At 35.7% G+C, this 26,554-nt stretch overlaps 1 protein-coding gene across 2 annotated transcripts in view; it reads left to right on the top strand.

Annotated features, from left to right (window-relative positions):
- The window catches only part of INTS4 (integrator complex subunit 4), an 85,482-nt gene that overhangs the window by 28,131 nt on the left and 30,797 nt on the right, over positions 1-26,554 (top strand). Inside the window, exons 5-12 of one of the 2 annotated variants that reach the window (XM_011368370.2) lie at positions 1,549-1,734; positions 2,397-2,447; positions 4,920-5,008; positions 5,980-6,100; positions 11,254-11,325; positions 13,066-13,240; positions 19,962-20,167; positions 24,237-24,379. In XM_011368370.2, the coding sequence (XP_011366672.1) occupies positions 1,549-1,734; positions 2,397-2,447; positions 4,920-5,008; positions 5,980-6,100; positions 11,254-11,325; positions 13,066-13,240; positions 19,962-20,167; positions 24,237-24,379 (1,043 nt within the window). The remainder of the gene's footprint in view (positions 1-1,548; positions 1,735-2,396; positions 2,448-4,919; positions 5,009-5,979; positions 6,101-11,253; positions 11,326-13,065; positions 13,241-19,961; positions 20,168-24,236; positions 24,380-26,554) is intronic. The other variant, XM_011368371.2, reaches the window with a different exon arrangement.

The following is a 26,554-nucleotide window of genomic DNA, read 5'->3' on the forward strand; positions in this document are numbered from 1 at the left end:
CCTTTTGATCTAGACTTCATTAGTTCTTCACAGACTCTTCTTATATATATCTTGACCCAGTCCTAAAACTAGCCATTTTTCTAAGGAGATCTGTGAACCCAGGTTTTTAAATTTTGAGTTCCGTTTACTTTTCTCTATACTGGTGCCTTTCAAACTGAGTATCATGATCCATTGGTGGGTAATGCAATCAGTTTCATGGGTCATGATCAGTATTTTTTGAAAAACAAAACAGTTGAAATATCAGAGCACATCACAAGATATAAGGATGAATATTGTCTTGTTAAAATTTCTGTGTGTGTGTATGTACATATATATACACATAGTATGTGAGTGTCATGTTGCAACATAATGGATATTTTTTACTGTGGGCCTCAGTTTAAAAAGTTTAAAAAGGAGAATTCCACACCATATTATAACCTACCGTGCAAACTCATTTCATATTTTCAGTTCCTGCATTATGTAAATAGCTTATTTCATTAGCTTTGGACTAGGTATGAGAGAGAGATAACCAATAATTTGTTTATAATGCTGGTGAGAAGTGCTAAATTGAAAAAGATTGACAGTACTAGGTGTTGACCAGGATGTGGCACAACTGGAACATTTAGGCATCACTGGTGGAAGGATAAATTAGTTAAATTAGTACAACTGCTTAGGAAGGCTATTTGGTAGCATCTTCTTAAATTGAACATATACATGCCCTGTGACCCAGCAGTTTCATTCCTAAGTATAGATCCAACAGAAATGTGAGTATGTACTTCAAAAGCCACATTCAAGAATAATCATAAAAGCATTTTTCATAGTAGCCAAAACCTGGAAATAAGCCAAGTATCTGCCAACAATAGAAAGGGTAAATGGACGGTGGCGTGTTCACAAATGGAATACTATACAGTAATGAGAATGAATGAATCATAGCTATGTGCCAGTCTATAATCTCTAATCTCACAAAGCTAATATTAAACAAAAGAAGCCAGACACTATTTGATTTTATAAAGTACAAAAATAGGCAAAACAAATCTATGTGTTAGAAGTTAAGATACTGGCTATTTTTGATGGTGGTGGAGTAGTTACTGGGAAAGGGCACAAGGGGGAGTTTCTGGGGTGTTGGTCATGTTCTGTTTCTTTATCTGGGTATTTGCTATATGCCTATATTCATTTTGTGAAAATTGAGCAGTACACTTAAGATTTTTACATATTACTATATGGATATTAAAAGTTTTAAAAATTTATAAATTTTTGTTTTGTTTTTAGATTTGATAGCAATTTAGAGGCAATTTTTTAAGTACATACTCTTTACAAGGCTAAGTGCTAGCTGTGGGGAATACAATGATGAACAAATGGGAATCTTATTTTTTATTTTCTAAGGGCTCATGATTCTTTTTGGAAGACACATGCTCAAGTAACATGATACTAGACAAGCTATGGTGAGAATGTAGTGTTCAAAGTCACCCCTAAAGGTGGCAGAATGGTTTTCTTTCTCTTTTTTTTTTTGGTATGTTTGTTTATTTTTAAGATAGTCATGTGCTTTTGTTCTCTCTTTTCTTTTTATAGCACCTGACAGATACCTCCCATGGTGTAAGAAATAAGTGCCTGCAATTACTTGGCAATCTTGGCTCTTTGGAGAAAAGTGTCGCAAAAGATGCTGAAGGCCTAGCTGTCAGAGATGTCCAGAAGATTATAGGGGATTACTTCATTGACCAAGACCCGCGTGTCAGAACAGCAGCTATAAAAGCTATGGTAAATATGATCATGGAAAGTAAATGGGGAGAGTTTTGTTTGTTTGTTTTTCATTTGTTTTTTTAAGTTTGTGGCTAAATACTGCCGTGGATACATTTTGAATTTCTCTAGGATATACCTTATGTATATTTTTCAGGAAGACGTTGGTGGCATTACAGAACTCAAAGGTGCACATTTCTGTATGACACTGTGCTTTTCTTTGGTCTTCTCTGGTAGCTTTCACCTATGTTTCTGAAACATGGAAGATATAACCTGGACCGATTGTAATACAATGCTAAGTTATATCCCTCCCCCTGGGTATAGTAGTACAATAGGTACAGGTTGTACCTTCCAAGTTTCAGAAATATAGGTGAAATTTAAGGGGTGGGCAGGTGGCTACTTTTTAGGAGGAGATAGTGTTAACCATTTCTTCCTCAGCCTTCTTATCATTATTTTATATTTTTCTAATATCCCCTTAGGAGAGTCTGTGGGTTAGATTTATTAAATGTTCAAATACATCTACTGAAAAATCTTTGACCATGTTTCTTATTTATATAGCACTGATTTTGGCTAAAAGGAACTATGTTAATCTGATTTAATGGAAGAAATATGAGGGATTATGGGGGATGCTGGTAATATCGATCTTTTTTCCCAAATATTTAAACTATATCTTTATTATATAGTTGCAGCTCCATGAAAGAGGACTGAAATTACACCAAACAATTTATAATCAGGTACCTTAAATGACTATAAGGGGAAGGGAAGTATCGTGAAACTGGGAAGGTGGCACAGTGGTTGTCAGAATTTGAAAACGTAGAGCTTCAGCTAGCTAACAGTGATAACATTAATTGGGATGATTGTGAGGTTATATTCAAAGCATAGCATTGTAAGAAGAGAGTGGGAGATATGTAACTGAGTAGCACTAGTACTTGCGAAAGGACTTTTAGGAGGATTTAGGTATCAGTATAAATACCAGAGTATGCAAAGAGAAGTGTAGTATTCAGAGTAAGCAAAGTTGTAGTCTTGCTGATCTTTGGTTAGTTGGGCCAACATGAAGTCAGTCTGGCACCACATTTGTCAGTCACCACACTTGACAATCTAGAGTATTTCCGGAGGAGGACGACCAAAGCTATGGGATCATATAAAAAGATATCACATAATTATTGTAATATTGATAAAGAGAAGCACAATGAAGTTAAAAGATCACTAGGAGAAGCTGATTGACCACCTAAGCGAAAGATCTTACAAAGTGGTATTTCTCTTGTAGAATAATTGCAGGAATCTAGAGTCAAGCAATCTAAATCCATGCTTGGAGACCAGATTTTATTAGCCTGTCACAGTGGTTTTACCTTTCGGAGGAAGATGATAATTAGTCAAGCCCCTATGACTGGTGTATAAACCAAGTTTATTCTTTTACAGAATGAAGTAGAATGAGTTTAGAATAGTTGTGTTGATGTGAACTGCCCCCTCTCTCCCTATTGGAAAACCATGTGGAAAGCCAAATAATTAAAGCCTAAAACCATGTGGAAACATGGAGAGTAAGGATGCAGAGGAAGAAGAGCTAACCAGATGGTTCATAGTTTAGTGGCATAAGACTGTGTCAGTTAAGTAGTGTTAAAAAACAAAATCCAACCAATTAAATTTAAAGATCTAATTGGAAAGATTCACAAATCAGGCAACATCTCATATAGTAAATAGAAAGATGCTCTGAGGAGTTGTACAAAATGGAAGATTTTTATCAGCAGAAAGAGTGTGGGGCAAGGACATTAAAAGTGGCTTATTTTGGACAAGGTTACTTTCTTTTAGGGAAAGGCAGGCAGATTAATCAGCGAATTAATAGTGCTGGCCAGGAAATTTTAGACTTTTTGGATTAAAATTCTACATTTGGGAGAGGCTGAAACTGCAGTTAGGTTAGGTATTAAGTCTTGGTGGGGCTTAGCAGAAGTGACTCCAGTTTGGGCCTGTTGTTTCTTTTTAACACTAGGCAAGCAATGATGAGGGCCTCAAGGCCTTCTTCAAGGGAATGAGGATGGAACTATGGTGGAGAATTTGAGATTAAAGGTAGAATTAGTTGCTTTGGTTATATTGACTTTTTAAGAGTTGGTGGGACAACAACTATAATAAGAATTCTAGGTCATAGATAGTTTTGAAGGTGTGGAGATCGGAGGAGATCAGAGCTGGAGATGAGTATTCGGATCCATCAATATCTAAGGTGTATGGTGATACTCAAGGGAGAGTAAGAAGCTTAAAAGAGACCAAGAGTGGAACCATGGGCAAGATCCAACATTTAAGAGGTAGACAATAAAGGAGCCTTAGAATGGAACTGAGGAGCAACCAGATGGAGGAAGAGGAAGAATATATTTCAGAAAAGGCAAGAGAGAGTTCTCAGTGAACAGTGTCAAATGCTGATGAAAGGTCAGGATAGGAGGTATTTTTGACTGTTGAAACTCTTGGGGAGAGGGAAAGAGTGAGGGTGCGGTGCTACAACCGTCTGGTGGAAGGGGGCCAGGAATGCTGCTAAACATCTTACAATGGACAGGATAGCCCCTCACAACAAAGAATTATCCAATCCAAAATGTCAGAAGTGCCAAGATTGAGAAAAGGATTAAATGGATAGGTAGGCTAAGTGGGATTGAGGAGCAGGTATGATGGGTTAAGTCATGGAAATGGAAGAGCTGGTGAAGTAGCATATTATGGTCATAGCATGGCATATAGAATTTTAAAATTTCAGAAATGGAGTAGTTTGGGTGTTGAAGTTTAGGGTAATGCTATGACTGGCTGGAGTGGGGATATTTCATTTCAGAGCAAAGTAAAACAAAAATCTGTACATTAATTTCAGACAGCTTGTCAATCAGAAAATTGTGCTTTGATTTTACAGATGGAGGAAGAAACTATCTCTGGTCTTCAAGCCTGTGAAAGTAGCACTGTGGGCTCCCAGTCAGCTTTGCTAGGATTGTGCTATTCTAGATGGCTTTTGTGCTGTCAGTCTGTGGTTCTGACATGGGGTAGGAGGATGCATAGTCAGAACACAGAGCAGCTGACAGGGGCCAAGAATTCTTTGTTGGACAAAGATGCAACAAGTTAAAACCACCCACAAGTATTATGATTGGCATCCTTATTCAGCTACCCTATCTTCATTGTGAAAATAGTTTGCACATCACCTGGGGGACACAAAACTAACAGACTTTTGGAATCCTTGTTTGCAGGCCTGTAAATTGCTCTCTGATGACTATGAACAAGTGCGCAGTGCTGCAGTCCAGCTTATCTGGGTTGTCAGTCAGCTCTATCCTGAAAGGTCAGTGTGGGTGTAAGCCAGCTTTTGTTCATTGCTAAGCCATTTTCTTTCCTCCTACCATGCAAAAAGCCCACCTCCAGAAAAAGAATGTTGTTTAGATTTTTGGAAAGCAGTGTGCAATAGGGGAAAAGCAGAGACCTTAAAATCAGAATACCTAGTCCTTGTTCTTCAGCTCTGCCTTCCATGAACTTTCTGTGTACCTTGGGAAAGATACTTCACCTCTCTGGCTTCCAGCCTCTTCTTCTATAAATGAAGAGATGGGACTGTCTCAAGTGCTTTGCAGCCTCCCCGTGCCGCTCTTTTTTAACCTTTAAAATTGTTTGGGGCCCATTTTAGTAAATACAAATGCCAGATAAAGATACCAGGTGGTTTGAGAATAATGATCCCTTATGTAGTATTTTCCTGGTTATAAATATTTTCACAGTAATCAAATCATTTATTCACACAGAGATTCTTTGATGTGGAGAGATAAATATTATTATTCTTTTTATAGAGGAGCTACTTCTATAGGAAAAGAAGTGTTTTTTTTTCCTCCTCGTTAAATTGCCTGCTGAATTCAGAAAACCAGAATGCTTTAATAAACCTACAGACACCCCCCGCCCCACCACAAAAGAAAGAATTAATTGGAATTTGCCTCTTCTTTTAGGATGAGATTTGCAAGTATATTCAATTATTCTGTGATTTACTATATTGAGAGTGATGCAAATGTAGGGATGAATAAACCTAGAGATATAAAAATACTCTATGGTAGCTAGTTTTTGGTATCTTCATAAATCTTTGAACCTTTGGTGGGTTAAACACTTTTATTCAAGACACTGAAAATTTGCAGTGCACCTAAATATATTTCATCATTCTAGGATTTTAATATTCAATTATTCTACCCGTGCCAGTTTTCATTGGTCATACTCAGTTGAACCTGCAGCTTTAGGCTTATGTTTTGTCATTTGTGGTTTCCTTTTTTTAAAATTTAGCATTGTCCCAATCCCTTCTTCTAATGAAGAAATTCGCTTAGTTGATGATGCATTTGGAAAAATTTGTCACATGGTCAGTGATGGCTCCTGGGTAGTTCGAGTTCAAGCTGCAAAGTTACTGGTAAGCTCTACTTTCTTTAGTGAACATGTTGCCTGTTAGCACTTGTACACATATTTTGAGAAACTACAGATAGAGACAGTTGTAACTACTTTTAGAAACCTTAGTATTTCTTAAAATAGAAAATTTCTTAAAATAGAAAGAAATGGCTCACTTTCCAATGGAGAAGCAGTCTTTTAGAACTACAAAAATTTTAAGATAATCCACTTTAAACTTGTTAACATATTACATAGCTAAGGCCTAGAGAAAAAGGAAAATAATAATAAACATAATTGCTACCATTTACTAAGCACCCGTTATGACTTACTTTGCTGTGAAGCCATTAACATGATCTCATTTATTCTTTATGGGAACCCAGCAAGATAGATGTTGATATTCCCATTATTCAAGTGAGAAAACTGAGGCTTAGAGAAGTTAAGAATATTATCCAATTTATATAGAAAGAAAGTTGTAGACTAAGATTCAGATACTAATCTCCTGACTTTTATCCTGATACTTTCCTACTGTTTTGCCTTTGGGAACTTGTAGTACATTTGAAAAACAATTTTAATTTTTCAGAGATGGAGCTGTCTTACAGAAGGAGTGTTGGCCTAGTAGCCTTATATTATAGCCGTGTTATCCCGGACATGTCACTTAATCTTAGTTTCAGTTTCCTCATCTATTAAGTGGGTTTAATATCATATATATATCAAATATATACCTCACAGGGTTATCACGATGCTCAAATGAGAGACTGTGTATGAAAATGTTTATTTATTGTAACAGTCTATGTGAGATGGTGGAGGTGATTATAGTATGTAAATACATATAAATATCTATAAAACTTTGTATAATATCACAGCAAAAATGCCTGAGATTCTTTTTGGACACTTCCCAGTGATAGCCCACAGATCCAGTGATAGCCTTTGTCCTATGACCAGTATATATGGGGTAACTGCTGAAACCTGTGTGAAGTATTTTCATGGAATAGTAAGGAATTAGGATGATTTCAGAATTTCCTGCATATAAATTGTATTGCTTGTTCATAATAAAATACAGGCTTAAACAAGCCAGTTACTGTTACTGATTTTATTTTTGAATTCACATTTTAAAGCTTTGTTTTGGTCTATGAATATTTTAAAATTCAGAGCAGTCCAATCATTCATCAGATTCTTTTATTTAGCATTTACTGAGCATCTACTGTGTGTGTGTGTGTGTGTGTGTGTGTGTGTCTAAGAGAGAAAGAGGGGAGAGGATGTTTAGAGGAATAATTTAATGATATATCTTCATCTGAGTAGGCAGCTTAGAAAAGTAATCCTTAAAGCAGTGTCATTCAGATTTTTCAATTTGTACCCCATAAGATCTGAAATTCATTTATGTCAAGCTGTATGAATATTGAATTACAGTGGTGAATTGAAAGTGGTGAATTCCACTTAGATGACTCTAATTTGACTCAAGTGCTTTATGGTATAATTCAGTGATTTCAAATCCTTACAGCTACAAATTATATAAGTAATTATGTTTGTATTACAAAAGTAAATAATCTAATCTTGCTAATAATAATTGTTACTTTTATGGAGTTTCTAGCCTACTAAGCTAGGCACTTTTTGTTATACAAATATCCATATGCACATATACCCATTTCCTTATACACACATGCATATACACATATACTCGTATACATATTCACTTTTTGCAAGTAATTTTTAATCCTTTTAAACTCTTTAAGGTAGGTATTATAATATTCATTTTCTAAATAATAAAACTAAGGTCTAGAAAAATGATGTAATTTGTCCAAGGCCATGTAGGTAGTAAATAACACTTCATGATTTAAAGCCCATGTAGAATCCCTTCCTAGTGAGGGTCCAGTTACACATTGAGAGCTGTGGTTGTGCAGTTAAGGCCTTGCTGGTTTATTAGCTCCTTTATGTAAGCTAAGAGGTAAACTCCCTATTCTTCAACTCTTGAGTAGATAAACCCATGGTCAAGTAAACTGCATATGGTCTTTAGACCACATATTCATCAAGTTAACAAACACTGAGCATAGTCTATGTCTTTAAAAGAGTTGATAGTCTGATAGATTGACGTAGGCAATCAATTACAATACCTGATATTTCTAGGAAAGAGCACTGAACAACCACTGAAGGCTTCTTGGAGAAGGTGGTTTCAGAGTTTTGAAGGCTGAGAGTATGACTTAGCTAGGTAAAGTAAGGAAGGAGAAATCTGATCAGAGATATAGGGGTACAGTATCATGCACACTAATAAACTACAGTGGCATCCCAAATTACAAGCATTATAGTACTTCTTGGTATAGGGGAATAATATTCAATTTGAAGGATGTGCAACAAAACGAAGCACAAGAGAAAAGCAGAAGCCAAGTTATTTAAAAATTTAAATGAAATGATAAGGCTTTAGTCCATTGTGTACAAAAAATGAATAGTCTCCATTCTCCTTGGCTTACAGCAGGATGAAAATTTTCAGATGTGCACTATCTCAGAAAATTCAAAACCATATGAATAGTTGGTTTTTGGTTATCTATAACTGACCTAATTGGGCAAAGAAATTTGATTTCCAAGTACGCAGCTCCATCAAACTATTTAGAATATAATACTACTTTGAAATTCATCGTGATAATTGATATTCCATCTAGGATATGGTCCTTAGTGCAGTGTTTCCTCTTAAGATGTTTAATTTCTCATATTAAATAAAGCTTATTTATAAGCCTTCAGAAGTCTTTGACCTTAAATTATAACATTTTTGAGACAGTTGATTTTAGATTTTTATCTCTGCAAGTCTGCCCAGGGCTGGTTGTTCCCAGGGGAAATGCAGATGTCCTAGTCAGGGGCAGTTTCACATAATCATTCATTTTTTTTTGGTTGGTTTTTTTTTTTTTCTCTTTAATCACCTAATTGAGTAGAGGCTAGGTGCCTTCAAAGAGTACATAGACTTTTGTTTTTATACTAATTGAACTGTTTTTGCTCTGAAAGCAGGTTTGGCATACTTGTTTGTTAAATATCATGGCTTTTTTAGTATCATAAATATAAATTAAGTATTGGTAGTGGTACATTTAGAGAAAGCAGAGCTTACCTGAATATATTTGTCTTAGTTAAAGTAGAGCAGAATATAGATGTTTTTCTGACTGGTGAGATACATTTTATGATGAACTAACTCACCTTTTGGTCCAAATCTGTTTCTCCTGTGCTTTCATGAGTGATGAATGACCTACCCAGCCATGAACCCAGTGGCATTAGGGAATTCTTTTCCTGTGTCCTGTTTCCATTGAGGTGTCAGCTCTCATCAGTTCTACCTTCTTGACATACCTTGAATCTGTCCCTTCTCTGTTTCTACTGGGCTGTAGTCATTCAGGTCTGACCATTTTTCAAGTGGATTACTATGCTGTAGAGCACTGGTATTTGTGGACTTAAAATGGAAATCTTCAACTTTTCTTAGATAACATTAGAAATGTGTTACAAATAATGATATGTAATTTTTTGAAGCTGGAATTTGAATATTATGTCCTCTTTGCTACTCTCTTGGGCGAGAGCTCAGCCGAAGGTATTGAAAGAGGGTATTGAGACTGTGGATTAAAGTAATTTAGTGTGAAGTCATTAAAACTTTCATTTTTTGTAGAAAAAACACCTTGAAAAGCCAACTGTTAACACTGGTGGTAAAACTATAGAGAAAATGAAATCTTAAAAATTTATAGTTTTTATTCATAAACTTTATGATTTTTATTCATAAACATTGTTTAAAAAATGAATGTTAGGTTTGGTATTGGCACAGATCTATGTAGCAAACACGGCCACCAACTGTACCATGTAGAGATAAGAAAAAGTGGTTTTAAAACAACAAATCAAAATAGCACAACAATTAATTGATCTAGAGTTGTAGGAAAGGTGGTAACTCGGGTAAATATATTCTCAAAGAACATTTAACTTTTATTGCAAAATGTGCTTAGAGAAAATGTCTGAGCCTGTGTAAGCATTTCCGTATTTACTAACTTGAGAATTAGAGAAGGTCTCCAGTATATTCTTTAAGAATGTCCAGGACCTGCTCTAATAGCCTCCTGCTTCATTTTGATTCCTTTGGGTTCATTAGCCACATTTCCTGCCAAGGTGTTTGTGAGGTGTAAATCTGACTCTGTTTCTCTCTTATTTGAAATGAACAAATTACCAAATCTCTCAGCCTCAGTTTCTCATCTAATAATAAGGACCATGCACATTCTTCATGGGATTATTGGGGGAATAAAAATTTTAAATATAAGTAAAATATTTTATACATTCTTGAGCTCATTAAGTATTTAACAGAGATTATCTAGTTATTATGCATAAGGCAAACTCCTTACTTTGGCAAACAAGGCCCTTTATGACCTGATCCCTGCCTATCTGTCCTGCCTTATTTTCAGTACCCCCATTCACAGAAACTACTTGATGTTTCCCACATAACATTCTCTCTTCATGCATTTGCACTTATGATTTCTCGTTCCCAAGTATATCTCTCCCTGTCTTCACCCCTTACTGCTGGTTCTCTTAGTTCCCACAGTACCCTTTATAAATGTGTATTATAACAATTCATACCATAATGTAGTTACCTCTTATCAGTTTCCCTCACTAGTCTTTGAGATCATTGAGTGCAGGATTTTTGTCTTATTTTTGTATTCCTGTTCCTGGTAACTGTAGGCATATAATCAAATGATTACTAAATAAATATTTGTTTTATTGAATGAGTGAATGAGTGAACAAATGAATGAAAAGAAAGAAATAGAGAAATAGTGAAGAATAGTGGTTAAGGCAAAGGATTCTAGACCTGGGTTTATAGTCCAGCTCTGTAATTTACACTCTTTGTGACCTTGAATGGGTTACTTAATCTTTTTGTGTCTTACTGTCCCCAAATATAAAATAGGACTAATAACACTATTTACTTCATAGGATAACTAAATGAGTTACTATATGTATAAAGTACTCAGAACAGTGCATGACACATAGTAAGCTCTATTTAGGTGCTAGCTGATACTGCTAATGTTTTTATTTTCCTCATCGTTTAGAACCCATAGGCGTCTTTAGTATCAAGAATAATGTTATCGCTATGCATTTAAGTTGGCTTCAAACTTTGAATATTACGATAATGTTCAGGACTTAAAAGATGTTCAGTTTGTTCTGAATTCTTTCTTTTTACAGGGCTCTATGGAGCAAGTCAGTTCTCATTTCTTGGAGCAGACGCTTGACAAGAAGCTGATGTCAGATCTGAGGGTAACTTGAATTATTTGTTATTTAAACTGGGTTTCTGTAACCAACATCAATGTAACTATGTGCCAAGTTGATGTTGATTTAATTTTGCAGCCCATGCATTTGTTAACTTAATGTAGGGTGATTGGATTACATTTTAATTTAAAATCTTAGTAATGAATCAAATTACAAGTTACTTCATTGAATTTTAAATTATTATAATGAAATACTTTGCACAAGTTGTATTTTATAAAGAGGCAATATTAACTTTCTTTTTGTTAGGAACTACAAAGGTCTGGTCTTATTTTTTGAGATTGTGACATGTTAGGACTTCTTTTCAACAGCAATTGCCATGGAAGAGTGAGTAAATTCTTTCTTCGAACAGTAACAAAATGCCTCTGTGGAATGCTTTTGAGCTTTTACTGTATAGTTCTCTGACATAGTTGCCAGGACCAAATGAATCTGTGAATATGATATGTACATTCATTGTTAATATCTTAACTTTTTAATTATAAAAGTGACAGTAGAGTTACAGAATCTTTGATAAATAGAAGAAAAAAGGAAAAAATTTACACATTTTTCCATTACTCTAACAGTGACTTTTGTCATTTTGGTGTATTCCTCCCCAGCTGTTTTTCTTGTGCATGTTTTAAACATTGTATAAACATTGCAGATAGTTTTGTGGTCTGCTTTTTACATTTGTCACTATATTATATACTTTTTTTTATGTTGCCAACTTTATACTTAGCATTTTTACTGATTACATAATATTCTGTTAAGTAGCTACATCATCATTTTTAGTTCTTTATTATATATTTAGTCCTCCTAATTTTTCCATTATAATAAATCACATAAAGAATATTATCTTTATACATATTAGATATTTTCTTCTTTTGAGTTATTTGTTAAGATAGGCTAAATTCTTAGGAATGGTTGAGAGTTGATATCTGTGTTTCATGAAACATTGCCATATGGCTTTCCTGAAGAGCAGCACCTTCATTTGATGTTGGTAAGTGTTCTTTGTGTAAACTGGTGTGGAAGGATAAAGAAAGACATGATCATGGTGAATGTTGAGAGATGGTAATGCAAGGGTTTCTAAGATATGTCACAAGGTACAAACTTTACTACTGAGTCTAACCCACATCCTTGTAGGATCAGGTGCTACATTCCATCCATACTTTTGAGATGATTACCAAGAGCTCACATTAAGAATGTTCATAAGAGGCTGTTGTATAAAGTATTCATTTATGATGAGAGACGTAACTGTCAAGTAGACTGGGTATTTACTTTAGCCAACCAGTATATTCTCCCTTAGGCAAACTGTGCAGAAAGTGAATTTACTAGATTGCTTGGTGAGCACAGTGTTGCCAAGTAGAGACTGACTTTTACTGGGACCGCCAAAAATTCTTTTCTAGTGTATTATCTACCCAGGATAGGGTTTGGAGGGACACTGCTATTATTTACTTCTCTGGTTCTCCCTTTCTTATGTCACCGTGGCAGACATGACCACCTGTCTGATCAGCACATCCTTTCAGTATCTTTAGTAAGGTTACTGTCTTAAATATGATTACTGTCAGCAGTGATAGTCCTGCGAGCCTTCAGTCTTTGCATTTGCATTTTTTCTGCTCTGATCTATTGAACATTTTTTTGAAAGTGTAAATCTGAGAGAGCAGTCTTATTTCCTACTTTTCCATATTTTTAAGGTGCACCTTACTGCTCCTTCATGAAACTTCTGCAGGTGGTAATTGTTGTTGTCCTCTACAGAGGAAGCGCACTGCACATGAGCGTGCCAAGGAGCTTTACAGTTCGGGGGAATTTTCCAGCGGCAGAAAGTGGGGAGATGATGCTCCCAAAGAAGAAGTAGATACAGGGGCTGTGAACTTGATCGAGTCAGGAGCTTGTGGAGCCTTCGTTCATGGATTGGAAGATGAGATGTATGGTAAGAATGACCGCTTAATAATAACAGTGCCCATTTACTGAATGACTGCTATGTGTCAGGCATCATATTGGTTGACATACATATATTTTCTCATTTAGTCTTCATAGTCCCAAGTGTATATATTATTTAAATTTTACAAACAGAGGCAGTTGAGGCCAAGGTGGTATGATACAGTGGTTAAGAGTATGGACTTTGGGTTCAGTCAATCTAGGTTTAAATTCCAGCATTTCTATAAAATAAGGTTAATAGTAAGTATTTCTGAATTGTGAGGATTAAGTGAGATTATATATACATATAAGCTTTGGCACAATACATGACCCATTTATAGTAAACACTTCATAATTGGTAATAAATGATATTATTGATACCAATAATAATAATAACTTGTTATTAGTCACAGCTAGTAAGAGACAGAAGCAAGATTTAAACCTAGGTATGTCTGACCTCAGAGCCTTTGTATGACCAAAAGATTCTTTCACTTTCATTTTAGAAAGATTTTTTTACCAGGAATTGAATTCTAGATTAATAGATTTCAGTATTTTTAGTCTCTTAAAGGTGTTCCATAGTTTTCTGATTTGCATTTTTTCTGTTGAGAAGTTTGTCATTTTTAAAAATCTTTGTCCTTCTGTGCATGATGTCCTTTTTTCTAGCTGCTTTTTTTAAAATTTAAATTATCATTTACAAGATTCTTTGTTTTTAATTTTACCTAATTTTTAGTCTGCAACTGGTTTGCCATGCACTGAGGAATTATCTATATTTCTTCTCTTTTTTTGGTCCTTTTACTTATTTTTTTCTTCCTTTTTTTTTTTTAAAAAAAAAACTTATTTATTTTAATTAGTTTCAAGTATACAGTACATTGGTTAGACATCTATATAGTTCATAAAACAATCGCCCCAATTGCTCCCTCCCTCCTCTGACCCTCCACCTAGCCAGCGTATTAATGCTAACTGCATTCTCTATGCTGTGCTCCCTATCCCTGTAATCATTCATCAGCTACTAATTTGTACTTCTTTAACCCTTCACCCCATTCTCTCAGCCCCCCAACCTCCCCTCTCCTCTGTCACCAGATTGTCAACTATTTTTGTGAGTCCGTTTTTGATTAGTTTATTCTTTTTATTCCTTAGATTCCACATATAAGTGAAATCATATAGTGTTTATCTTTCTCTGTCTGACTTAAATACCTTCTAGGTCTATCAAAGCAATATCTTTTTCCATCCCTTTCCTTTTAGTCTGTGTTTCTTTTAATCTGAAGTGAGTCTCTTGTAGGCAGCATATGTAGGGGTCTTGTTTTCTTATCCTTTCAGTCACTCTGTCTTTTGGTTGGAGCACTTAATTCTTTTCCATTTGAGGTACTTATTGATAGGAATGTAGTTGTTACCATTCTTTATTCCTGTTTTTGATACATGTTTTTTTCTTCTTAAAGAAGTCCCTCCATTTCCTGTAATACCGGCTTGGTGATGATAAATTCCTTTAGCTAATTTTTGTCTGGGAAGCTCTTTATTTGTTCTTCAACTCTAAACAATAGCTTTGCTGGATAAATTATTCTTGGTTGTAGATCCTGGGTCTTCATCACATCGAATATTTTTTGCCAAGCCCTTCTGTCCTGCATAGATTCTTTTGAGAAATCAGCTGCCAATCTTATGGATGTTCCCTTATAGGTGACTATTTGTTTTTGTTTTGCTGCTTTTAATATTTTTTCTTTGTATTTAGCCATTGGCAATTTAATTATGATGTGTCTTGGTGTGGGCCTCTTTGGATTCCCGGTTTTTGGAATTCTCCGAGCCCCCTGGGGTTTTATGTCCATTTCCTTCATCAGGTAGGGAAGTTTTTCATCATTATTTCTTCAAACAGCTGTTCAGCATCTTAATTTTCTTTAGGTATGCCGATCAGATGGATATTTGGACTCTTAATAGTGTCCCATAGGCTTCTTAAATTATTTTTATAGTCTTGGCATCTTATCTCTTGCCATGCTGATTGAGTGTCCTTGACTTTCCCGTCCTCTAGATAGGGCATTTGATCCTCTTTTTTATTCACTTTATTTCTTCCTTTGTTTATTCCATTTAATATACTTCTCATCTCAGATAATGTGTTCTTCATTTCATACTGGTTCCTTTTTATAATTTCCATTTCCATTTTTATGTTTTTTATCTCTTTGTTGAAGTTCTCATTGAATTTATCTGTACTTCTCAGAAGTTCATTGAGCGTCTTTATAACTCGTTTTTTGAACTCTGCATCTGTTAGATTATTTGACTCCATTATATCTGGATCTCTGTTTTGTTCTTTCATATGGTTTCTGCTTCTTTGTCTTCCCATTTTGGCTGCCTTTCCCTACCTGTTTCCATGTACTAAGCAAAGCTCATAAGTCTCCTGGTCTTATTAGTGAGTATTTGTGAAATAAGTGTCTATTGGCACAGTCCTGAGAGGGGTTCAGCTGCAGGCCAAATTTAGCCCCAGCCTGTGCCTCTCTGGGGCCACCTGTTAAGATTCAGCAAGCAATCCACAGATGCTCTGCTTATAGTTGCCTCAAAAGGCTACACTAGAAACCAAGGCCAGCTGCCTCCAGTGTGATTCTAGGCGCTACTCAGCAAGGAGCACTTGACTGGCTGAGGATATACCTGGACGTGGCTTGGGTGGGGCCGTGAGTTGGAGGAGGCAGGGTTTCAGGGAATCCTTTGGGCAGAGCGACCTCTGTTATCTAGTTTGATGACATGGGTATGGCCGCACTGTGTCTGCGCACTGGGAGGGAGGAGGGCTCAACAGGGAACAATGGATACCACTGGCACTTCTGTACAGAGTGAGTCTCACAAGGCCCTCACTTGGACAACATCTCCCTGTACGTCTCTGGTGCCCCCTGTGCACAGCCCAATCAGCACTGGTGCTCAGAACGAGCAGGTCCATCACCGCGATAATCTGCTTGGGGACGCGGCTCCTTTAAGAGACTTCTGCTACTGCTGCTGTGGCAGACTCCGTCCCACTCAGCTGCTTGAGACTGGGTAGCCCTGCTCGTCCCTTCCTACCTTCTGTCATTACAGGGTGCTTTCTTGGATTTCTCCCTAGTTGTATGACTTGTTCATCAAGATCCCAGGCTATTTTTCCTTGCTGCTTGTTCCTTGTTTCTGTCACAACTTTGATTTGATCGCCAGAGGAATGAACAGAACCTCTATCATCTATGCCATTTTTCCCTTTTTCTCTAGCTGCTTTTAATATTTTCTCTTTATCACTGATTTTAAGCAATTTAATTCTGATGTGTCTTGGTGTAATTTTCTTCATGTTTCTTATGCTTAGAGTTTATTGAGCTTCTTGGATCTATGGATTTATAGTTTTCATCAAATTTGTAATATCTTTGGCCATTATTTCTTTAAATATTTTTCTGGCCCCATGCTTTTTTGGGGACTCTAGTTATACATTTATTAGGTTACCGAGGTTGTCCTCATTGGTGTGCTATTCCTTTTCTCCCCCCTAGTCTTTTTGTCTCTTTGTTTCATTTCAGAAATTTTTGCTTTGTCTTAGAGCACTAATTTTTTCTTCTGCAATATCTAATCTGCCGTTAATCCCTGTGTATTTTTCATCTTGGATTTTATCTTTTTTAATCCCTAGAAATTTGATTGGAATTTGAGTTTGTTTAGTATCTTCCACGTATTTACTTAATATGCTTACTCTTTTCTCTAGCTTTGTCAACAGAGAATGCATTTACAATAACTGGCCTAATGTCCTTGTCTACTATGTCTGTTATTTGTGTGATTTCTGGTTGGTTTTGGTTGATTAATTTTTCTCTTTATTATGGATTATATTTTCCTCCTTCTATGTATGCCTGGTAATTTTCAGTTGGATGCTAGCCAATGTGAATATTACTTTATTGGATGCTGAACATTGTTATATTCATATAAATATTCTTAAGCTTTGTTCTGGGATGAATTTAGCTCAGGTCTTATTTTTAAGCTTTGTTAGGTGGGACTCAAGCAACATTTAGTCTAGGATTTATTTTCACTACTGAAACAAACTGTTCTGACAAAACAATTGTAGACCATGTGTGAGCTTTAGAGATTGTTCTCTTTAATTTTGTCGAGTGCTTCTTTCTGACTTCCAATAGTTTCTTCACAGATCAGAACTTAGCTGTCCACTTGAGGTGGACCCCCTGCAGATCTCCCAAGCTCACTTTCCCTGTGTGGTTCTTTCTTCTGATGCTTTGCTCTATGAATCCTAGCCACACTGACCTTACCAGACTCTCAGCTCTGTCTTCTCAACTCAGGGAGAACTGCAACCTGGAAACTCTCCAGACAGTAAACTGATATAATCATAGGGCTCACTTTGTTTAGTTCTCCTCTCTCAGGGATCACTACTCTTTATTGCTTGATGTCCGGTGTGTTGAATACTGTTGTTTTGTATATTTTTTCTCTGCTTTTAGTTGTTTCATATAGAAAGATATGTCTGGTCTTTGTTACAGCATTTTAGCCAGTAATAGCCTGCAAAGCTCTTGTGATTTCTATAAAATGATGCTGTCTATCTCACATAGATCACAGAATGTCAGTGCTTTGAGATGATTGCCTCTAATCTCTTCATCTTCAGGGAGGGTAACAGACCTAGGGATATAATGTTGATTGTCCAATTTTTACAGTAAATTTGTGTCACAGGATTAGAACTCAGTCTTTAAAATACCTATAAAAATTACCTCACAATAAGACTTCTCAGAAGGGCCGGAAAATTATTTTAGAAGACAGTTTTCTATGATTAGATATAAGAATTGGGTTATTCTCTCCAATTTGCTCTAAGATTTTCTGTATATGTAGAAATTTGTTAAAGCTACCTCTGCTGTTTTGGTCTCTATGAACTTAATACATGAATTATAATTTAAATAGTATTAGATAATAAGGAAGTCTAGTTATTAAAGCCTGTTTCATTCTAAGACAAATAACTAGAATGTATTTTATTTTGTTGCTAGTAGCATTTATGCTTTGTTTTGTTTCCACAGTTGAATTTCATCACTTAATGTTTATGTTGGTTAGTTCTATAGTTTTCAGTTTGTCACTAAGGTTTATTAAAGGAGTTTAACTTTGGAAAGCGAGTAGATCATTTCATTAGCTGTAGACTCTAGTATCACACATACTTTTAGTCCTCTAGTTGTTTCTTGTTCTCCCTCCCTTTTGAGCCTTTGTGCATATGTTTCCCCTGCTTAGAAAGGTCTTTTTCCTTTCTTTTGACCTAGCAGCTCCTTCAGGTATTGTTTTAGGGATCACTTGTTTCAGAAAGCTGCCTGTGATTCTGTTGAGTGTTCTGTGTGCCTCTTCTGCATATTACTTATACTTCTTGTGCTTTTCCATCATATCATTCATCACTATTCTTGGCTGCAGGCTCTGGGCAACAGTCTTGTTCTTGTTTATCTTTGTATCTTCAGTATACTGTGATTCCCTTGATAGAGTTGCAAGTGTTACACATGAGTCATTATGGTGTAATAAATAAAGCCCTAGGAAGAAGAGCAAGGGCTTTTAACACATTTGGGTCCGTTTCTGGCTTGCTTTGTAATTATTAGCAATTTCATGTTTAAATTACGTTATTGTGAAGTGAAGCAAATTCTTCTGATTAAAAGGAGGAATTCATAACTGCCAAGGAAAATCTGAGTCATCTCTCTTTAATGTAGTAACTCTTCTTTTAAAGTGTCTATAAAATTTTCTTATACAAAACCAAATTATATTTGTGAGTTTTAACCACAATTTGAGTGTTTTTCTTTTCTTTTTGAAGCTGTACATTGTGTTACAGAACTATGTGAAACTACTAGAATAAAACCGCCATGTATGGCTTTGTGAGCATTGACTATAGTTTGCTCATCTCTCATCTCTGTATCCCAACACTTAGCTTAGGGCCTGGCATATAGTACCCTTTTAGGAAAAATTGAATGAACAAAGGGCTTCCTGGATTCAGTGGCTTCACTGTTGCGTGTTCTGAGCATGCAAAGAGGTAGAAGACGTGCTTCTGTTTTCAAGGTGCTTACAAGACCCGTACCTATGCTATAGCTAATATTTATTGAGCTTTTAACATATGCCAGGCAGTGTGCTTCACTTCCATTATGTAATTTAGTCATCCTAACGACTCTGTAAGGAAATTGGTGTTATCTCCATTTAACAGGTGAGAAAATTGAAGTCCTAGGAAGTTAAGTTACTTCTTCAAGATCACCCTCCAAGTCAGTGGAGGGATTGCTCTTCACAATTCACTGTGAGACTTCTATCACTCTAGAGCATGTACCTTTAAATACTATACGATGCTATCCTAGTCTAGAATCAACAGATCTGGGTACTAGACTTAGCTCTGCTCTCACTGACTTTGAGGCAAGTGAATGCACTTTGCTGAATCTCATCTCTAATGTGAGAATAATGATATGTGGCCTGTTTTAATCTTAATAATATTTTTAAACCGCCCTTTTAAAAAGTACTTTTCTGTGGTTGGAATACAGATAAATAAGATCTTTTGTTTTCAAAAAATTCAGTTAATAGAGATAGATGCGTGACTTGATAACGTCTGTCAAATCTAAGCCTTAGTCCCTGTGACACAAAAGTCCTTCTTAGGTCGACATGAAGGTTGTAGCTGAATCTATGGGCATGGAGGGGATCTCCCAGACAGAGTTTGTTGAGTGAGAGAGCAAAAGACCAACCTGAATGAGAATGAATCCTTGAATTTTTTCCATAGCTCTTAACTTGATGTGCAGTTTAATTTGTCTCCTTTTGTCTAGAGGTCCGCATTGCAGCCGTAGAGGCTCTCTGCATGCTGGCCCAATCGTCACCCTCTTTTGCTGAGAAGTGCCTTGATTTCCTGGTTGACATGTTTAATGACGAAATTGAGGAAGTACGTCTGCAATCCATACATACTATGAGAAAAATCTCCAACAATATTACCCTCCGAGAGGATCAGTTAGACACTGTCCTGGCTGTGTTAGAGGTGAGTGGTCACAGTTTGTTACTATTTTTTTTATTACTACCTACTAGGTGCTACTTTTTTTCTCTTAAACCAGGCATTGTGGTAGGTTTTGGTGATACAATGGTATATAGGCAACACCATTTTTCCTTCTTATCACACAACTCCACCAAGATGGAAGATACTGACTATTAAACAGGAAATTCGAATAAAGCTTCGTATTGCTGTAATCAGGAAAGGACAGGGTGCCATGGGAATACAGAGAGTATCTAACCTGAATCGTGGTGAGGTTGGGGAGAAAAAGGGAAAAAAGAATGCTACAGTGGACACTTAAAAGAGAAGTAGGACTTAATGAGGCATTTTCTTAGAAAGAAGCAGCACTGGTGATAGAGTGGAAGGGTACCAGACAGAGAGAATAATATCTAAGGGTCCAGAGGTAAGAGTGAGTATGATATATTTAGGGAACTCGAATGAATTCATTGCAATTGTAGCATAGAGTAGAAGAGATGGAGGAGAGGGAAGTGGAAATAGATAAGGCAGCGGCTACATAACAAAGAATTGTTTTCAGCCTTTGAATTAATTTTTCTGGTGAGTCATAGGATGTTACAGTAGAAGGGATTTTAGAGATCAATTCATTCAGCCCTGGAGTTTTACAGAGAAAAAGTAATTTGTTTGCGGTCACACAGCTAGTAAGTGCCTGTGCCAGAATATAAACACAGATTTGCCTCCCAGGCTTCCAACTCTATGTGGTTCTTGAATTATTTTTCTGAAGTCTCGATTTTATTTGTGAGTACTGAAGTTTTTCAAAATATTAGTAAATGAGGGTTGGCCTTTGTTTTTCTGTTTGGTTGGTTGGTTGGTTTTTCAGACACTGCGAAGGGGATAGCAATTTTATATTTAGTCATTAACACTTGTTACAGATTTTTGCTACATCAGAAAACAAATTGACTGCTTTGGTTTTGAAGTTGTCAATTTTCTCAGTTGCTTAGCACTTCTATTAAGATTTTTCCTGAGTTATCTTTATAATTTTTTATGTATTTTTTTCCTAAGAAGATAAGTTTATACTCTGTGGATTGTTTTCCATGAATAGTGTCTGTTACCCGGCCCCTCCTTTTCATTTTAGCTTTCTTTCCCATCATTCTTCACCTTGAACTTTATGCAGTAGTCAGTTACCTAATCCTTATGCTTTTCTTCACCATTTTGCCTTTACTGTAATTTTTCCCCTCTGCCTGCAAAACTGCCACTTTTCACCTAGCAGACTAGCTATTCTGAGATCTACATCAGACAACATATCTAGGAAAACTTCATCTACATCAGACAACATATCTAGGAAAACTTAATTAATCCCACCTCCCATGTGGGCTAAATAGCAGTTCTCTATACTTATATAACAAGTATATACTACTGTGTTTAGTACTGTAGAATTCATCAGAGTGTGTTCCGTTTATTTAATTCTTTATTCTACAAGACTGTGAGCTTCTCAAGGGGGTAGGGTCTTGGCTTTAGTCATTAGGGAAATGCAAATTAAAACAACCCTGTATATTGGAAGGAAGGAAGGGAGGAAGGAAGGGAGGAAGGGAGGAAGGGAGGAAGGGAGAAAGGGAGGGAGAGAGAAAAGAAAGAAAAGAAAAAAAAGAAAAGAAAGACACCCTGACAATATTAAGTGCTATGAGGATAGCAACTGACACTTTATACACTGCTGATGGGAATGCAAAATGGTAGAGCCACTTTGAAACTCAGTATGACAATAGTTTCTTATAAGGTTAAACGTACACTTACCATGTGATCCCACAGTTCCACTCTGAAGCATTTACTAAAGAGAATTAAATACTTATGTTTGAAAAACCTGTATGCAAATGTTTTTTATGGCTTTAGTTATTTTAGACCTAAATTGGAAACAACACAAAATCCTTCAGTTGAGGGGGTAAATAAACTGTGGCATACCTATTCAGTGGAATACTATTCAATAATAAAGAATGAGCTGTTGATACATGTAACAATATAGATGAATCTCAGATGTATTATGCTAAGCGAAAGTGGCCAGAATCAAGAAGTAGCATACTCTATGATTCCATTTATATGACATTTTGGAAAAGACAAAAGTGTAGTGGAAAATACATCAGTGGTTGCCAGAGGCTGAGGGTGAGGGGTAGATTACAAAGGGACACTAGAGAAGTAGATGACAGTTACATAACTATATGTATTTGTTAAACTCGCAGAAGTGTACACTAAAAAGGATGAATTTTACAGAAAGTAAATTATATATCAGCAAACTTTACTTAAAAAAAAATGCTTTACACATCCCATTTTCCACTAAAAGGAACCAGAATTCCTAAGAGAAATGGCTGATTCCAGATCTGGCACACTAAATGTAACAAGATGAACTTGTGCCATCTTATCATACAGAAAGCAAACATTAGTTATCAAAGACCTCTAGAGTCATATCAGAAAGACTCCAGAGACTTAAATAGCCTCTCACTGGCCAAAAGTGAAACATATCATTAATTAAGGATTATAACTGCAAATATATTTAAATTTATGATTTTGTAATGATACTTAAAAAACAGAACACTGCATTAGTCACCTGGGGAAGATGCTTAGTAATAAAAACTCATTATTTTGAAAACTGGTAAATTAAGGAATCGGGTATATATCTCCTTCCTTTTCCTATGCAAATTGAACTTCCAGATAAACAGCTAGTTAATGAGGGGAAGTTTCTCTTTTTAGAAATGAGGAATAATAGAATTTGTATATCATTATCTTACAAATTTAATGAATTACTACATCTAGGCAGTGATCATCACTGGTTACTAACATCACAAAAGAGAAATAGACATATAGTTCCTGAGGGAAATATACACAGTATCACCTATGAAGTGGTTTTATTAAAAAAAAAAAACCAAAAAACCTGAACCTGAATCTGATCAAGGCTCTAAATCTAACTACCATCACAAGATATACAAGGGAGAAGTTGCAAGGGGGGTGGGGGGGTAAGCGATATGTAATGGGATTTTACATATTAAAAGATACTTACGGGACATATTGTTCAATTGCAATGTGTAGACCTTAGTTGGAGCCTGATTAGAACAAACACTTTCAGTCGGAAAAATTTGAATACTTTTACTAGATATTCAATATTAAGGAATTAGTAAATTTTTAGGCATGATATTGGTTTTGCAGTTTTTTTTAAATAAAGAATTCTTTTAAAAAGATATTTATAGAAATATTTACCAACAAAATGCTATGATTTCTCTGATTGGCTTCATAATCTGGGAGAAGTGGGTAAAGGTATAGATGAAACAAGGTTGGCTATGAGTTAATGGTTGAAACTAGGAGATTTTTTATCTCTGCTTTTATCTATGTTTCAAGTCGTTTATGTTAAAAAGTTTTTAAGAACTGGCAAAAATGCTATGGACATATCAAATAAGAGTAGACTGATATGTTCATTGACTTTTTGCATTAAGAAGTTATTGGCGACCTTTTCTAATCACTTTAGTGAGGTTGAGCAGGGGATAAGGAGGGAAGAGGCCCCTTTCTGACATCATCTCGTACTGCTCTCTTTTTGTTTGCTCTGTTCCAGCTACACTGGTTTCTTTGCTGTTTTTCAGGCATGCTTCTACCTCATGACCTTTTTGTTTGCTATTCCCTTTGTTTATCCTATGTAAAGTACCCCACATATCCCCACACTCTTTCCCTTAACCTATTTTATGGTTTCTTCATAGTACTTAAACACTATCTGACCTATATTTAGTCATTTATTTTTGTCATTTCACTATAATGAAGCTCCTGACAGCAGAGATTTGATTTAAATTACTGCTATATTCCTAGCACTTGGTATATAGTAGGTGCTTGATAAATGTTTGACTCTTTACTAAGCACTCGATAAATGTTAATTGTGTAAACAAATGAATGAACAAATGAATGAATTCTTCAAATTTCAGTTCATATGTCATCTCTGTCCTCTCAACTACCAGTCCCTTCCCTACCAGAAAATTGAGACTCTTTACCCTGTATTCCCATTATAACTTGTATACTCCTCCATAATAGCTAATCCACAGTGACTGTTGTTATTATTATCTTTCTTTTTTTTAAGGATTCATCTAGAGATATTAGAGAGGCTCTTCATGAACTCTTATGCTGTACTAATGTTTCAACCAAAGAAGGGATTCATCTTGCACTGGTGGAGCTGCTGAAAAATTTAGCCAAGTACCCTACTGATAGGGACTCCATATGGAAGTAAGGATTTTTTGCTCATTTGCTCACTGAGTCCAATAATGTGGTAAATGTAAAATGTTGACATTATTCGGTGGATCATCGTAGATTGAGGATATGGCTCTCATTTTGCCTTCAATTAAGAAACCTGGTTCAACTTAACTAAACTCTCAGGAGTCTGATTCCTAAATGGAATATCACAGTTTAGATTATTTATTTATTTGTCCATTCATCCACCTAGCAAATTTTATATGCCTGCTTTGTGCTTACTATGTACCAAGCCCTGTGGTAAGTTTTGGAGGTACAGAGATGAGCTGATTAGATTTCCTTTTTCTCCTATATAGTGTTAATCAGTGCTTCGTGTAGTTTGCATTTTGTGCAGGATCACAGCTATCGTTATAGAGATTAGAGGTAGGGCTGGAGCTTTGGTCTGCAGATGGAAAATCTCAATTATTTTTTCCCAGTTATCTAGCTTTATTGACTATAGTCAAACTGTTACCATTGTTCATTTGCTGTTTGAAGAACTACTTGCATATATTTAATATAAAAATGTGTGTTATCGTGTTCCATATATTTAAATGAGCTTATGTGACAAGATTGTTCCAACTGTATAGTTTCTTGATTTTCAGAAAAATTTGCTACTAAGAGTAGAAAAACTGTGGATCAAATCAGGTACTTGGAAGATATATTAAAAACTAAAAATACCATAGTAGTCTTGCTCTAGGTAACATTTTTGATATCTGGTTGTCTGTTTTGTTATTTCTTCATGTTTGTTCAGTCCAGTTCAGGTCAAGATACATTTATTGACTGTTTTCAAGGAGCACTCATTCATTTGGTGTGTGTAGGTTGATTTGGGAAAAACACCTATTTTAGTCTGTAGTTTTGTGGTGTCATAGCGTAGAAGAAATGATAAATTCTGCTTGATAGAAGAGATGTTATAGAATGTTTAGCAGAACATTCTTGCTTTAAGATAAGGTTTGTGGTTATTTGGTCCACTCAGAATATTTATGTAAAACTGTCTTTATTGGATGATTGTAGACAGAAAACTCCTTTACCTTATAGTGAAAGATTTTGAAGTGACCTATTCTAATTATTACTTGATTTTTTTTCATCTCTTCTCATGAATGGTGCTTTATTTAGAAATATCAAAAAAGAATGTGATATAAGAGTGAAGGAATAGTCACAGTGGCATGTTTTTAAGACATTGCTAAATATAGATACATAAATGAAAGTTTTGAAGGAGGTTGTTCTCTATTTAGCTTTAGTTCATTCAACAAACGCTATTGAACACTTGTTATAACCCAGTCATGGTGTTAGGTGCTGAGGAGATTTAAAAATGGATTCAACTCAGAGATGTAGTACTCAAATAGCTGTAGGTAGGGAGGTGGATAAGATAGTAAAAAATTATTACAACTCTCAGAATTGAAGTCTAGCTTTAGAGAAGCCCAAATGCTTAGGGGTCTTTGAGGGGACCTAATTAATAGCTCTTGTATTCTCCATCTGAGATCTGAGTAGAATGAGAGATAAAATAAAGAAGTGGCACCTGGAGGCCAAACTACAACTTTTAGAATATCCCCTGAGGCACAGTGAGTAAAAGGGCTGAGAGAGGTCAGAAAATTAATGAATTTAGTTCTTCCTACACAGAAGGAAAAACAAGACTGAGGAAAAGTGTGTTTTTCCTAACAGTTATCGAATGTTTTTAATTTGATGCCTTTCATACCCCATATATCCATGAATTTGTTCACAGTGTTTGTTTTCTTTCTTTTGCCAGTCTGTCTATTCTCTAGTCGCTGGTGAAGTCCTATTTCCTTTGTGAAACTTTCTGATCTTGTAATCTTTTCTACCTTTAACAGATAGAAGGCAAAATATCATTTGATAGTTTATTACCTTGTGTTAGTCATCTTTGTCTCAGTTGGATTATAAACTCATTGAGAACAGAAATTAAGATTTATATTTCTTTTCACTTTGACACACCCTCGAAACCAGAACTTAACAAATAAAAAATAATATTCATAATTAGCACGGCAGCATAGTTCTTTATAGTTAATAAAGGATATTCATATAGTCATAATAGTTAACCGATAGCCAATTAATAGCTAACTGTAGCCAGCTGAGATTTTACTGTATGACTGACACCTAAGAAGCTGTCCAGCAGACTTCCTCTCTTGCTCCATTGACCACAATGAGATTACTTGATTT

Source organism: Pteropus vampyrus, unplaced genomic scaffold (genome assembly GCF_000151845.1).
Source record: "Pteropus vampyrus isolate Shadow unplaced genomic scaffold, Pvam_2.0 Scaffold141, whole genome shotgun sequence".
Taxonomy (NCBI): Eukaryota; Metazoa; Chordata; class Mammalia; order Chiroptera; family Pteropodidae; genus Pteropus; species Pteropus vampyrus.